The sequence below is a fragment of the Oncorhynchus clarkii genome, unplaced genomic scaffold (assembly GCF_045791955.1).
Source record: "Oncorhynchus clarkii lewisi isolate Uvic-CL-2024 unplaced genomic scaffold, UVic_Ocla_1.0 unplaced_contig_308_pilon_pilon, whole genome shotgun sequence".
NCBI classification, from domain to species: domain Eukaryota; kingdom Metazoa; phylum Chordata; class Actinopteri; order Salmoniformes; family Salmonidae; genus Oncorhynchus; species Oncorhynchus clarkii.
In genome coordinates this window covers 53422-68877 of record NW_027258225.1, presented here as the reverse complement: position 1 = coordinate 68877, position 15456 = coordinate 53422, and the positions used below count along the sequence as shown (strand labels likewise).

The window sequence follows — 15456 nt, the reverse complement described above, 5'->3', positions numbered from 1 at the left end:
GTGGAAGGAGAGTGACACGATTGGTTTGTCCTCACTGTTGACGTTAACGGCCTCAGACTTAATCTGAGTCGGTCTGTAGTAATAAAGACAAACGGACACAAAAGTTATTTTCTTGACAGTGTCACTGTTGCTGCTCCAGTTTCAACTGTTCTGCCTGCTGTCATGGAACCCTGACCTGTTCACCGGATGTGCTACATGTCCCAGACCTGCTGTTTCCAACTCTCTAGAGACAGCAGGAGCGGTAGAGAAACTCAATGATCGGCAATGAAAAGCCAACTGACATTTACTCCTGAGGTGCTGACCTGTTGCACCCTCGACAACCAATGTGATTATTATTATTTGCCCTCTCGGTCATCTATGAATATCTCCATCCAGCACAGCCAGAAGAGGACTGTCCACCCCTCAAAGCCTGGATCCTCTCTAGGTTTCTTCCTTGATTCTGGCCTTTCTAGGGAGTTTTTCCTAGCCACTGTGCTTCAACACCTGCATTGCTTGCTGTTTGTTGTTTTAGGCTGCGTTTCTGTACAGCACTTTGTGACTTCTTTAACCCTCTTTCCTACTGATCAACCTTTAGGCTTCAACCACTGTCTCCCTTCACATGTTCTTTAACAATATCATCCATGGACATAGATATTGGGACCTCAGAGACTATTACTCCCTTCAATGTAGCATCAGCTCCAGGGTCATGGCTTCTGAGCTTCGTCCCATTATGATTTTCCAATTGAAGAATCTTCCCTTGCTGAACCTGACCAGCACAAGATATTAACAATCTACCACTTTCAATGTTTTATTTCACCTTTATTTAACCAGGTAGGCTCGTTCAGAACAAGTTCTCGTTTACACGGCTGCATCCCAGTTTATCTTCACCTCTTTTTATGGCCTTGGTTAATCAGGGTGTGAATGAGGCCCTGTGTTCTCCTCAAACACCATCCCAACTTTCCACTCTAACACATTATTACTCTAGCTCCCTACCTTGGGCCTCTAGTTACTATACTACATGCACCCCTGCTTCCAGTATCAATATCTCTGTTCTTCCTATGTCTTCCCACTACAGAACATTCACATACTAGGCCCTCATCCTCCCGCTCCATATCATCACAACTGTCCCCCACATTGATCGCATTCCAGCACAGCTGTTGCTTCTCAAACTCTCAATTTCCATCGTTTCAGGGGTGTCAAACTCATTCTATTGAGGGCCAAATCTCATCAGGTGTTCCTTTCAATTAAAACCTAGACAATCAGATGAGGGGAGTTCCTTTCTAAATAGTGACCTTAATTCATTAATCAAGTACAGGTGTGGAGCGAAAACACCCAGACACTTGGTCCTCCATGGAATGAGTTTGACACGTGCTCCCATTCATTCGCATTAATCGACGCCATTCCATGCAGTTGGCCTCGCTCTCCAAATGGTGAAGGATAACTTCAGTTAGCTTCCCTCTATTTTGATTTTCACCACGAGAAAACTCCTAGAAAGACGACCGAAACCGTTGAAGCCGCCATTTGACTTGCCTTTTTTGAATCATCTTGATCTCGCGAGCTTACATTAACGAAACAGTGTATGTAAACTCGCGAGAACAGGATGGTTTGGACAAGGCTATTTACCAGCTCATAAACGTTTTACACAAAACCAAGAACATGTAAAAACAAACTTAAATAACTGGAATCTTTATGAAATGACTTTGACGAAATTATGTACATACACTCAGACAAACCCAGTCTATCTATGTGACTTGTAAAATCGTTTTTAATCACGTTCTTCACTAACTCGGTTAGACTCCAAAATAACACATACAATTAAAACCATTACAAGGCGTGAAACGGATTTGTTGCCAAGCATGTTATATATTCTTTCGACATTAGAAATTTTAAACATGCTATTACATACCTACAATGATACATTTGAAACGGACACAACAGCACAGTTCTGTCGTTTCGACCCGGAACTTCCTGTTCCCCACCTCGACAATGCAACAGCGTCATCTTCTTCTCTGGTATACTGACATTTACACAAATATAACCTGTCTGCTGCCACCTACTGTAAGGTTAATATAAATCCGAGACTCTCAAAATAGTGTGATATGTTACATTATGGTCCCATAAGACAGATGGTTACTTAATGAATGGAATTTGGTGGTGCTGTACTGTAACAGCGAGCTGAGCCAGTTGAAAGTATTGACGCCAGGGATATATTGTTGGTGACTGTGTGCTCCTTCATTAGTTTTGTGTTTTTTATTATTTTTCTTCTGGTACCCTCCTACCTGAGAGGCATGAGGCCTGTGTGGCGTTGCACTGTTAAAATCATCCCAGTGTGGAGATGAAACACCTGTGTGCTGCAAAGCCACATGCTCTGTCCTCTCTGCTCTACCTAGGTGTTTTAATGTTGGTAATACTAATATAGAGATAATACTAATAGAGATAACCACTGCCCTACCTAGGTGTTTTAATGTTGGTAATACTAATATAGAGATAATACTAATAGAGATATCCACTGCTCTACCTAGGTGTTTTAATGTTGGTAATACTAATATAGAGATAATACTAATAGAGATAACCACTGCCCTACCTAGGTGTTTTAATGATGGTAATACTAATATAGAGATAATACTAATAGAGATAACCACTGCTCTACCTAGGTGTTTTAATGTTGGTAATACTAATACAGAGATAATATTAATACCAAGAGAACCACTGCCCTACCTAGGTGTTTTAATGATGGTAATACTAATATATAGATAATACTAATAGAGATAACCACTGCCCTACCTAGGTGTTTTAATGTTGGTAATACTAATATAGAGATAATACTAATAGAGATAACCACTGCCCTACCTAGGTGTTTTAATGTTGGTAATACTAATATAGAGATAACCACTGCTCTCCCTAGGTGTTTTAATGTTGGTAATACTAATATAGAGATAATACTAATAGAGATAACCACTGCTCTACCAAGGTGTGTTACAAAGCCACATGCTCTGTCCTCTCTGCTCTACCTAGTTGTTTTAAATGTGGATAATACTAATACAGAGATAACCATTGGATATGCATTTTCCATTATGCCATTGTGTTTATCCACCGGATGTGTACCAAACTCACTAAAAGTGGCAGTAATAAAGCCTCTCTTGAAAAAGCCAAACCTTGACCCAGAAAATATAAAAAACTATCGGCCTATATCGAATCTTCCATTCCTCTCAAAAATTTTAGAAAAGGCTGTTGCGCAACAACTCACTGCCTTCCTGAAGACAAACAATGTATACGAAATGCTTCAGTCTGGTTTTAGACCCCATCATAGCACTGAGACGGCACTTGTGAAGGTGGTAAATGACATTTTAATGGCATCGGACCGAGGCTCTGCATCTGTCCTCGTGCTCCTAGACCTTAGTGCTGCTTTTGATACCATCGATCACCACATTCTTTTGGAGAGATTGGAAACCCAAATTGGTCTACACGGACAAGTTCTGGCCTGGTTTAGATCTTATCTGTCGGAAAGATATCAGTTTGTCTCTGTGAATGGTCTGTCCTCTGACAAATCAACTGTACATTTCGGTGTTCCTCAAGGTTCCGTTTTAGGACCACTATTGTTTTCACTATATATTTTACCTCTTGGGGATGTTATTCGAAAACATAATGTTAACTTTCACTGCTATGCGGATGACACACAGCTGTACATTTCAATTAAACATGGTGAAGCCCCAAAATTGCCCTTGCTAGAAGAATGTGTTTCAGACATAAGGAAGTGGATGGCTGCAAACTTTCTACTTTTAAACTCGGACAAAACAGAGATGCTTGTTCTAGGTCCCAAGAAACAAAGAGATCTTCTGTTGAATCTGACAATTAATCTTAATGGTTGTACAGTCGTCTCAAATAAAACTGTGAAGGACCTCGGCGTTACTCTGGACCCTGATCTCTCTTTTGAAGAACATATCAAGACCATTTCAAGGACAGCTTTTTTCCATCTACGTAACATTGCAAAAATCAGGAACTTTCTGTCCAAAAATGATGCAGAAAAATTAATCCATGCTTTTGTCACTTCCAGGTTAGACTACTGCAATGCTCTACTTTCCGGCTACCCGGATAAAGCACTAAATAAACTTCAGTTAGTGCTAAATACGGCTGCTAGAATCCTGACTAGAACCAAAAAATTTGATCATATTACTCCAGTGCTAGCCTCTCTACACTGGCTTCCTGTCAAAGCAAGGGCTGATTTCAAGGTTTTACTGCTAACCTACAAAGCATTACATGGGCTTGCTCCTATCTATCTCTCTGATTTGGTCCTGCCGTACATACCTACACGTACGCTACGGTCACAAGACGCAGGCCTCCTAATTGTCCCTAGAATTTTTAAGCAAACAGCTGGAGGCAGGGCTTTCTCCTATAGAGCTCCATTTTTATGGAACGGTCTGCCTACCCATGTCAGAGACGCAAACTCGGTCTCAACCTTTAAGTCTCTACTGAAGACTCATCTCTTCAGTGGGTCATATGATTGAGTGTAGTCTGGCCCAGGAGTGGGAGGGTGAACGGAAAGGCTCTGGAGCAACGAACCACCCTTGCTGTCTCTGCCTGGCCGGTTCCCCTCTTTCCACTGGGATTCTCTGCCTCTAACCCTATTACAGGGGCTGAGTCACTGGCTTTACTGGGGCTCTCTCATGCCGTCCCTGGAGGGGGTGCGTCACCTGAGTGGGTTGAGTCACTGATGTGGTCATCCTGTCTGGGTTGGCGCCCCCCCCCCCCCCCTTAAGTTGTGCCGTGGCGGAGGTCTCTGTGGGCTATACTCAGCCTTGTCTCAGGATGGTATGTTGGTGGTTGAAGATATCCCTCTAGTGGTGTGGGGGCTGTGCTTTGGCAAAGTGGGTGGGGTTATATCCTTCCTGTTTGGCCCTGTCCGGGGGTGTCCTCGGAGTGGGCCACAGTGTCTCCTGACCCCTCCTGTCTCAGCCTCCAGTATTTATGCTGCAGTAGTTTGTGTCGGGGGGCTAGGGTCAGTTTGTTATATCTGGAGTACTTCTCCTGTCCTATTCGGTGTCCTGTGTGAATCTAAGTGTGCGTTCTCTAATTCTCTCCTTCTCTCTTTCTCTCTCTCGGAGGACCTGAGCCCTAGGACCATGCCCCAGGACTACCTGACATGATGACTCCTTGCTGTCCCCAGTCCACCTGGCTGTGCTGCTGCTCCAGTTTCAACTGTTCTGCCTTATTATTATTCAACCATGCTGATCATTTATGAACATTTGAACATCTTGGCCATGTTCTGTTATAATCTCCACCCGGCACAGCCAGAAGAGGACTGGCCATCCCACATATGCTCTCTCTAATTCTCTCTTTCTTTCTCTCTCTCGGAGGACCTGAGCCCTAGGACCATGCCCCAGGAATACCTGACATGATGACTCCTTGCTGTCCCCAGTCCACCTGACTGTGCTGCTGCTCCAGTTTCAACTATTCTGCCTTATTATTATTCGACCATGCTGGTCATTTATGAACATTTGAACATCTTGACCATGTTTTGTTATAATCTCCACCCGGCACAGCCAGAAGAGGACTGGCCACCCCACATAGCCTGGTTCCTCTCTAGGTTTCTTCCTAGGTTTTGGCCTTTCTAGGGAGTTTTTCCTAGCCACCGTGCTTCTTCACCTGCATTGCTTGCTGTTTGGGGTTTTAGGCTGGGTTTCTGTACAGCACTTTGAGATATCAGCTGATGTACGAAGGGCTATATAAAATAAATTTGATTGATTGATTGATTGATTGATTGGTTTACCACTTCAGAACCTTACATCTGTAGTTTGAATCATATACAGGGCATTATTCAAGACCACTTGACTTTTCCCACATTTTTTTACGTTACAGCCTTATTTGAAAATGGATTAAATTCATTTTTCCCTCGTCAATATAAACAATACCTCATAATGATAAACCGAAAACAGGTTTTTAGATATTTTTGCAAATTTATACAAATTAATACCTCATTTGGTAAGTGCCCTCCAAGCTCGTCATCAAGCTCGAGACCCTGGGTCTCGACACCGCCCTGTGCAACTGGGTACTGGACTTCCTGACGGGCCGCCTCCAGGTGGTGAGGGTAGGCAACAACATCTCCACCCCGCTGATCCTCAACACTGGGGCCCCACAAGGGTGCGTTCTGAGCCCTCTCCTGTACTCCCTGTTCACCCACGACTGCGTGGCCACGCACGCCTCCAACTCAATCATCAAGTTTGCGGACGACACAACAGTGGTAGGCTTGATTACCAACAATGACGAGACGGCCTACAGGGAGGAGGTGAGGGCCCTCGGAGTGTGGTGTCAGGAAAATAACCTCACACTCAACGTCAACAAAACTAAGGAGATGATTGTGGACTTCAGGAAACAGCAGAGGGAACACCGCCCTATCCACATCGATGGAACAGTAGTGGAGAGGGTAGTAAGTTTTAAGTTCCTCGGCGTACACATCACAGACAAACTGAATTGGTCCACCCACACAGACAGCATTGTGAAGAAGGCGCAGCAAAAGTGAGCTCAAGTGCATCCTGTTTCCATTGATAATCCTTGAGATGTTTCTACAACTTGACTGGAATCCACCTGTGGCAAATTCAAATGATTGGACATGATTGGAAAAGGATCACACCTGTCGATATAAGGTCCCACAGTTGACAGTGCATGTCAGAGCAAAAACCAAGCAACGAGGTCGAAGAAATTGTCTGTCGAGCTTTGAGACAGGTTTGTGGTGAGGAACAAATCTGTAGAAGAGTACCAAAATATTTCTCAAATCTCTGTTGAATGGGCTCCCTGCTTGTGCCGTAAACTCCTGCCTCACATTGGGGGGGCAAACCTTTTAAGGGCTCACGAGTGGCGCAGCGGTCTAAGGCACCTCATCTCAGTGCAAGAGACATCACTATAGTCCCTGGTTCGAATCCAGGCTGAATCACATCTGGCCATGATTGGGAGTCCCATAGGGAATCGCACAATTGGCCCAGCATCGGTCGGGATTGGCTGGGGTAAGCCTTCATTGTAAATAAGAATTTGTTCTTAACTGACTTGACTAGTTAAATCAAATTTAAAAATGGACGCATGCCAGCAAAGCGACTAAACAATACATTAATTGCACTATAACAGTGAGAAACGGTGCCCACAAACTGTTAGGACCAAACAGCATAGTCCCAACAATTTACCACTGCTACACCTGGCTATCAGCGGAGCCTTGTCTGGCAACGAAACAGTTCATTCAGCCTCATTTACTGTCTTTTAAAGTAACATGGCTGACTTACTTAAACAAATATGGTTTCTACTGACATTTGAGATGTACAAACTATGGCATAAGGGGACGACAAGCAGATAAGAGGCAATCCGTAATTTCGATTAAGACATTAATGAGCGAGCTACGACGGACATAGTCAATATAACTATTTGTTCAGCACTTTTGAAATGTACAGCGACAGAATTCAGAACATGGGCTGTTCTTACAGTGTTCTCCTTGTACGCCAAGTCAGAACCGTTGGATAAATTAAGGAGCATATATGCAGACAATGAAAATTCTTACAATATTCAATGATTACATTTCTCAAAAACATGTTATAGGCTACATGTCAACCACCAAGTCAGAACAATAGGCAAAATTAAGAGGTGAAACAAGACCAAAATATTAGGGTGAGGCACATGGGCTACTAACATCTTACTACACAATTCCAATTCCGAGTTGGATGAAAGTTCAATACGTATTTTCCCAGTCGTAGCTTGTTTTTCTCTGAGTTCCCAGTTGTCTTGAACTCACTCAAGTCAGATTTTTCAGTACCGAGGTAAGTTGTTTTGTGCGCGTCACAAATCAAGCTTCATTGACAGCACGGCCAATGTTGAATGTTTACATTTTTAAACTAGGAAAAAGGCCCCTTAATCTTAGACTTGGGACCACACAGCAACTCCACTGAATAGCAGGCTAATGATTGCTTTGCAATGCTTGCAGTTAGCCACTGATTCCTTCCAAACCACTCATTGTTGAATTTGCAATTTGATGTTTATGTCCAACGGCCGATGAGCACCGATATAGCACCGTTTTATCTATAATTTCTCATTATTTTTCTTCATATGACAAAGATTAAAAAGGATTTGCCAGTAGATTGTCGACTTGATTCATGATGATGACTGCTAGCTCAGATGTTGAAAGTATGATGTTGACATGATCAGTCCAATCAAAGCAACTGTAGATATAACATGATTTTTGTAACTCTCTCCTAGCACCAAAGGGGCTTGAATTTTCAAGTTCTACCCTTAAACTTGGCAGTGACGTATTGTCCCCATGAATGACAGAACACTGAGCCAATCACGGCGCAATGCTCCGTATTTTCTGTGGGCTTGCCCCACTTCCACAGAAGGCTGAAGACCTGCATTTTGGAGCTGCCTTACTCAAGAAAACAAAAAAAAGAGTCCATGTTTGTATATTTATTTTATTTATGTATATTTATTGTACTTTATACTTTATTACTAACTCAATTATATGTTATTTTACATTGTTTGCAAACAGATCATTTATTTCACACTGTTTTATCGCTATAACTGTGGGGCTCAAAACAGGTGGCTCACCTGCCCTGAATGATGGGTCTCCACTGAACTTATCTAGAACACTGCAGTCCTTCTGGGTGTTTAACATTCCCAAGTTCCCCCATGTCACCCTGCTCCTCCGTACATTCCACTGGCGTCCAGCCGAAGCTCACATCCACTACAAGACAATGGTGTTTACTTACGGTGCAGCAAGAAGAACTGCCCCATCTCTACCTTCAGGCTCTAACCCTGTATCCCAACCCGAGCACTCAGTTCTGCCACCTCTGGTCTCAAGGACGTCCCACTGCTACAGGAGGTCAAGCTCCCTCTCAGCCCAGACAAAGCACTTCTCTGTCCTGGCACCCCAATGGTGGCACCAGCTTCCTTCTGATGCTAGGACAGCAGAGTACCTGCCCATCTGCCCGAAATGGGAGGATGGTGCTGAATAAAATGTATTTCTGTAATAAAGACCTTTGTGGGGAAAAACTATTTCTTATTGGCTGGGCCTGGCTCCCAAGTGGGCCCATGCCCTCCCAAGTCCCACCCATGGCTGAGCCCCTTCCCAGTCATGTGAAATCCATAGATTTGGGTCTCGTTGACTTAAATTGACTGATTTCCTTATACAACCTGTAAATATTTGAAATTGTTGCGTTGAGATTGTTGTTCAGTATAATACGACTTGTAGGACGTATCGTATGTTAAGAATTAAAATGTGTATGTTATTTTACACATTGTTATTCATACAATATGTTGCAAACTTGTAAGATGTATGATATGTTTCGAATTCCAATTTGTTGTTGCTAACGTTAGCTAGGTGAGGGGTTTAAGGCAGAGTTAAATGGGTTTAGGGGAAAGGTTAGCAAACATGCTAAGTAGCTGCATGCTAAGCTAACATGATAAGTAATAGCTACAAAGTAGTAAGTAGTTGCAAAGTTACTAATTAGCTCAAATGCTAAAGTCCTCCTTGATGAGATTCAAACACTCAAACTTTGGCTAGAAGTTAGAGTTACACGCCCACCATTCCACAGAGCAGAGGTAAGGCATCTCTCCTGTGTGTTTACACTGGTGTGTTAAGTTGCTATGGTGAGAGAAACTCACCCAAAAGTCAGAGCAGACGTAAGCAGGCTTCTCTCGTGCATGTGGTCGCTGATGAACTATTAGCTCATTTGCAGTTTTGAAGCATTTTACACAGGCAGAGCAGGAGTATGGCTTCTCTCCTTAATGTATATGTTGGTGTGTTTTTAAAGTATCAAGTCGAGAGAAACTCACACCACAGTCAGGACAGGAGTAAGGCTTTTCTCCTGTGTGTGTTCTCTGATGAGCTTTTAGCTTAGCTGATGTTGTGAAGCATTTTACACAGTCAGAGCAGTGATAAGGCTTCTCTCCTGTGTGTGTTCTCTGATGAACTGTTAGCACAGTTGATGTTTTGAAGCATTTTCCACAGTTAGAGCAGGAGTATGGCTTCTCCCCTGTATGTATACGTTCATGTGATTTTAAGTGGGAAAGTTGAGAGAAACTCTTTCCACAGTCTAAGCAAATGTAAGGCTTCTCTCCTGTGTGTGTTCTCTGATGAACTTTTATATCAGTTGATGTTGTGAAGCACTTTCCACAGTCAGAGCAGACGTAAGGCTTCTCTCCTGTGTGTGTTCTCTGATGAACTTTTAGCTCATATAATGTTTTAAAACATTTTCCACAGTCAGAGCAGGAGTATGGCTTCTCCCCTGTATGTATACGACGTTCATGTGATTTTAAGTGGGAAAGTTGAGAGAAACTAGTTCCACAGTCAGGGCAGAAGAAGGGCTTCTCTCCTGTATGTGTTCTCCTGTGAACTTTTAGCTCATTTAATGTTTTGAAATATTTTCCACAGTCAGAGCAGTAATACGGCTTCTCTCCTGTGTGTGTTCTCTGATGAACTTTTAGCTCAGTTGACGTTTTGAAATATTTTACACAGCCAGAGCAGGAGTAAGGCTTCTCCCCTGAATGTATACGTTCATGGGTTTTTAAGGTATACAATTGGGAGAAACTCTTTCCACAGTCAGAGCAGACGTAAGGCTTCTCTCCTGTGTGTGTTCTCTGGTGAACTTTTAGTTCATTTGATGTTTTAAAACATTTTCCACAGTCAGAGCAGGAATAAGGCTTCTCTCCTGTGTGTGTTCTCTGATGAACTTTTAGATCAGTTGATGTTGTGAAGCATTTTCTACAGTCAGAGCAGACGTAAGGCTTCGCTCCTATATGTACACGTTCATGTGTTTTTAAGTGGGAAAATTGAGAGAAACTAGTTCCACAGTCAGAGCAGGAGTAAGGCTTCTCTCCTGTGTGTATACGTTGGTGTGCTTTTAAGGTGCCCAGATGAGAGAAACTCGCCCCACAGTTAGAGCAGAAGAAAGGCTTCTCTCCTGTGTGTGTTCTCTGATGAACTTTTAGCTGAGTTGATGTTTTAAAACGTTTTCCACAGTCAGAGCAGTAATAAGGCTTCTCTCCTGTGTGTGTTCTCCGATGAAGTTTTAGCTGAGTTGTTGTTTTGAAACATTTTCCACAGTCGGAGCAGGAGTAAGGCTTCTCTCCTGTGTGTATTTTTAGGTGTATTTTTAGCTTTGATAGAAATTGGAAAATCTCTTCACAATGTGGGCAGTGATGAGACCTCTTAGCTCTCTGATCTTCCTGCTGTTGATCTCTGGATGTAGAGAATGTCTCCACATGGTATCCTGTGTGAACATCAGAAGAACCAGTCAGTTGGTGTGAAGCCGTTTTTACATCAGTAGTTGTTACAAAGTGCTTAACAGAAACCCAGCCTAAAATCCCCAAAGAGCAAGCAATCCAGATGTAGAAGCACAGTGGCCACAAAAAACTCCCTAGAAAGCCGGAACCTAGGAAAAATCAAAATACAAAAATCGTAATATTAAACATTCATGAAAATACATGTGTCTTATGTCATTTAAAAGCTTCTTGTTAATCCAACTGCGTTGTCAGATTTGAAAAAGGCTTTACGGAGAGAGCATACCAAGCGATTATCTGAGGACAGCTCCCCACGTCGAAATACTTTTTCAACCAGCACAGGCGTGACAAAATTACAGACAGCAATTAAATAAATCACTTACCTTTGAAGATCTTCCTCTGATTGAAATCCCAAGGGTCCCAGCTACACAATGAATGGTTGTTTTGTTCGATAAAGTCTTTCATTATATCCCAAAACTGTCAGTTTAGTTGGCGCGCTTGATTCAGTAATTCACTCGTTCAACATGCTCACAAACGAATCCAAAAAGTTACCGGAAAAGTTCGTCCAAACAAGTCAAACGATGTTTCTAATTAATCCTCAGGTATTCTAATATCCAAATAAACAATAATATTTCAGACGGAGAATAGTGTGTTCAATAGCAAAGATAAATAACGAAGAGCGCACTCTCGTTGATGCGCGCAACATGACTACTTTTCTAATGGGGGACATCTTGAAAATTTTTCAAAAAGCAAGCCTGAAACCATTTCTAAAGACTGTTGAAATCTAGTGGAAGCCATGGGAACTGCTATCTGGGTCCTATCTATGTGTATATCCCATAGGCAAGCATTGAAAAAACCTGTGACCTCAAAAATTTAAAATATCCCGGAGTCGCCTCTTCACTGTTGACATTGAGATTGGTGTTTTGCGGGTACTATTTAATGAAGCTGCCAGTTGAGGACTTGTGAGACATCTGTTTCTCAAACTAGACACACTAATGTACTTGTCCTCTTGCCCAGTTGTGCACCGGGGCCTCCCACTCCTCTTTCTATTCTGGTTGAAGCCAGTTTGCGCTGTTCTGTGAAGGGAGTAGTACACAGCGTTGTACAAGATCTTCAGTTTCTTGGGATCCCCAGTTTCTTTCTCACATGGAAGGCTCTTCCAAATTTCAGAAGTTTCAGAAGAAAGGTCTTTGGTTCTGGCCATTTTGAGCCTGTAATCGAACCGACAAATGACCCAGATACTCAGCTAGTCTAAAAAAGGACCGTTTTATTGCTTCACTAATCAGCACCACAGTTTTCAGCTGTGCTAACATAATTGCAAAAGGTTTTGTAATGATTAATTAGCCTTTTAAAATGATAAACTTGGATTAGCTAACACAACATGCCATTGGAACACAGGAGTGATGGTTGCTGATAATGGGCCTCTGTACACCTATGTAGATATTCCATATCTATCTGTTTCCAGCTACAATAGTCATTCTGTGCAGCGCAAAACGAGACGTAGGCCTATCCTCAACCAATCATATTTCTCAAATCCTTTTCAGGGTAAATTCCAGCCGAACATGGAGAGGACAGTAATGCATAACTACACTGAAAAAATATAGAAATGTAAAGTGTTGGTCCCATGTTTCATGAGCTGAAAAAAAATAAATCTGAAATGTTCCAACACACACTAAAAGCTTATTTCTCTCAAATTGTGTGCAGAAATATGTTTACATCCCTGTTAGTGAGCATTTTCCCCTTTTACCAAGATAATCCATCCACCTGACAGGTGTGGCATATCAAGAAACTGATTAAACGGCATATTCATTACACAGTTGCACCTTGTGCTGGTGTAACAGTATAACTTTAGTCCGTCCCCTCGCTCATACCCGGGTTCGAACCAGGGACCCTCTGCACACAGACAACAGTCAACCACGAAGACATCGTTACCCATCGCTCCACAAAAGCCGCGGCCCTTGCAGAGCAAGGGGAACCACTACTTCAAGGTCTCAAAGCGAGTGACGTCACCGATTGAAACGCTATTAGCACGCACCACCACTAACTAGCTAGCCATTTCACATCGGTTACACTGGGGACAATAAAAGGCCACACAACACAATGTCACAGATGTCTCAAGTTTTGAGGGAGCGTGCAATTGTATGAATGTTAATTTCTCTACCATAAGCTGCCTCCAATGTCCTATTAGAGTATTTGGCAGTACATCCAACCGGCCTCACAATCGTAGACCACGTGTAACAACGTCAGCCCAGGACCTGAGGTGGGTCTGGCTGCCAAGTGGGTGGGCCTATGCCTTCCAAGGCCCACCCATGGCTGCACCCCTGCCCAGTCATGTGAAATCTACAGGTTAGGGCCTAATTCATTTCAATTGACTGATGCCCTTATTATATATATATAAAAACAGCCAAACATGTTCTCTCGTTTCTGCATCACCAAATGTTGTGAGGCAAAAGAGTACGAATTGTGCTTCTTACCCTAACGGTTCTCTCACTGTCACCCAAAAGCAAATTAAATTTAGGGCCAGGCTTCATTTTGGGCCTACTTTTTCTCATGGTTGCTATGCTTAGACCGAGCGAGCTACAGTCAAGCGGGGCATCTCGTTGAACTCGGCACGGCTTTGAGATTATGGAAATGCCAATGCAGGCACTCTGTGTCTTTAAACACCTCACTTTGTCACTCCATCCTTGCTGTGTGTGTGTGTGTGTGTATGTGCATGTGAGAGGTTTTTCTTTGACATCTGTTGGGAGAAATGACTGATTTACAGTTCATGAGGGTTACCTAGTAACACATATGAAGTTCTGAAAAGATCTGATCTTTTTAACCCTCCGAAACAGCACCTATGACACCATTTTAAGGCACTTCCGGTGGGCACAGGAAGCTGAACGTGAACACATATCCTCTTTGGGGTAGGCTCTTACAGAATCCTGAGTTTAAAGTCTTTATGTTAAGAATTGACTGATTTACACAGGGTTGAACGCAATCATCTTCACATTTGCAGGTTATGTACATCAAAACACCTTTTTGGTGAATTTAACCACTTTCGGTAGTTCCAGGAATCTTAGAATCAACACAGGTAGACCTCATAGTACGATGCGCCGCCACAATGGTGTTTGTTTAGTAAAGTCAGATCAATGTCTTGGACGATCACCTAATGATTAATTAGTAGTCCACATCACCAAATATTATAGCATAACATTACTGTTACAACAAAAAACGAATTTCTTACGAGATTTTAGGATGGTTTGCTGAATCGTCCCAAACTCAACATCGCGCAATTAGGCAGAATGTGCTTTGATGAAAACAAAATACAGGAATTCAAAATAATTTAACACCATCTGCTCTAATTTGCTCACCAAACAGTAATCCAAGAAGATTTAAATGCATATTCCCATGAAACTGATTAAGATCAAACGATTGGCATGCAGACGCAGCTTGGTCATTTCACTGGTAAAACGTGAAGAATTATCATTCAATATTGACAGTGATGAAGCCATGGCCTTTTTTGAAATGAGGTATGCCTAACTTAGTGATTGAGGGTATTAAATATTTTCAACGTTCTTGAGACAATGTGTGGGGAAAGGCAGGTGTTACAAGTTTAAATAGTTTTTGCTTCGCTGGGAAGTCTTGAGTTGTTCAGGGATGTGTGATGTCAGATTTACAGAATTCAACCTAGCAATAGACTGGTCATAACTTATGGAGGTCTAATACATGAATATAACTTATAGATAGAAACAGCTCTTACCATGACTAACAGTTGTCCTAATCTTCTCCTCCACTTCTTCATCTTTAATGTTGACATTCAGCTCCAGTGTTTGACTGCAGTCTTCCAGCTTCACTGATGCCATCTCTGGATCCTGCAGTGCAAACTGGGCTCCACTGTCACAATCAGGACCCAGTGACTGAAGGTTTGGACTCAGTGTGGAATGAGAGAGACAGGCTGGGTTTGTCCTCACTGTTGATGTTACCGGCCTCAGACTTAATCTGAGTCAGTCTGTAGTAATAAAGACAAACGGACACAAAAGTTATTTTCTTGACAGTTCTGGCACTTTATTCTGTAAAAATATTTTCTCTTTTTCCTTGTTCAATTATCTCATTTCAGTAGATCGGGTAGCTAATCCTGAGCAAAACATTTATTCACATTAGACACAAAGTACACATTTTAAATTGCACAACATAAGTGCACTTCATCTATAGTAGATTTCCTAAATTCACATAAATGCATAAATG

At 42.4% G+C, this 15456-nt stretch overlaps 1 protein-coding gene across 1 annotated transcript; it reads right to left on the bottom strand.

Moving 5' to 3' along the window:
• Window positions 1–9480: 9480 nt before the first annotated feature.
• On the bottom strand, window positions 9481–15120 carry LOC139396203 (zinc finger protein 658B-like). Its single transcript, XM_071143334.1, has 2 exons — window positions 14972–15120; window positions 9481–11219 (listed from the first exon to the last, which is right to left on the bottom strand). The coding sequence occupies exons 1-2, from the start codon at window positions 15072–15074 to the stop codon at window positions 9733–9735; spliced, it is 1590 nt and encodes a 529-aa protein (XP_070999435.1). The 5' UTR covers window positions 15075–15120; the 3' UTR covers window positions 9481–9732.
• Between the last annotated feature and the right edge of the window lie 336 nt (window positions 15121–15456).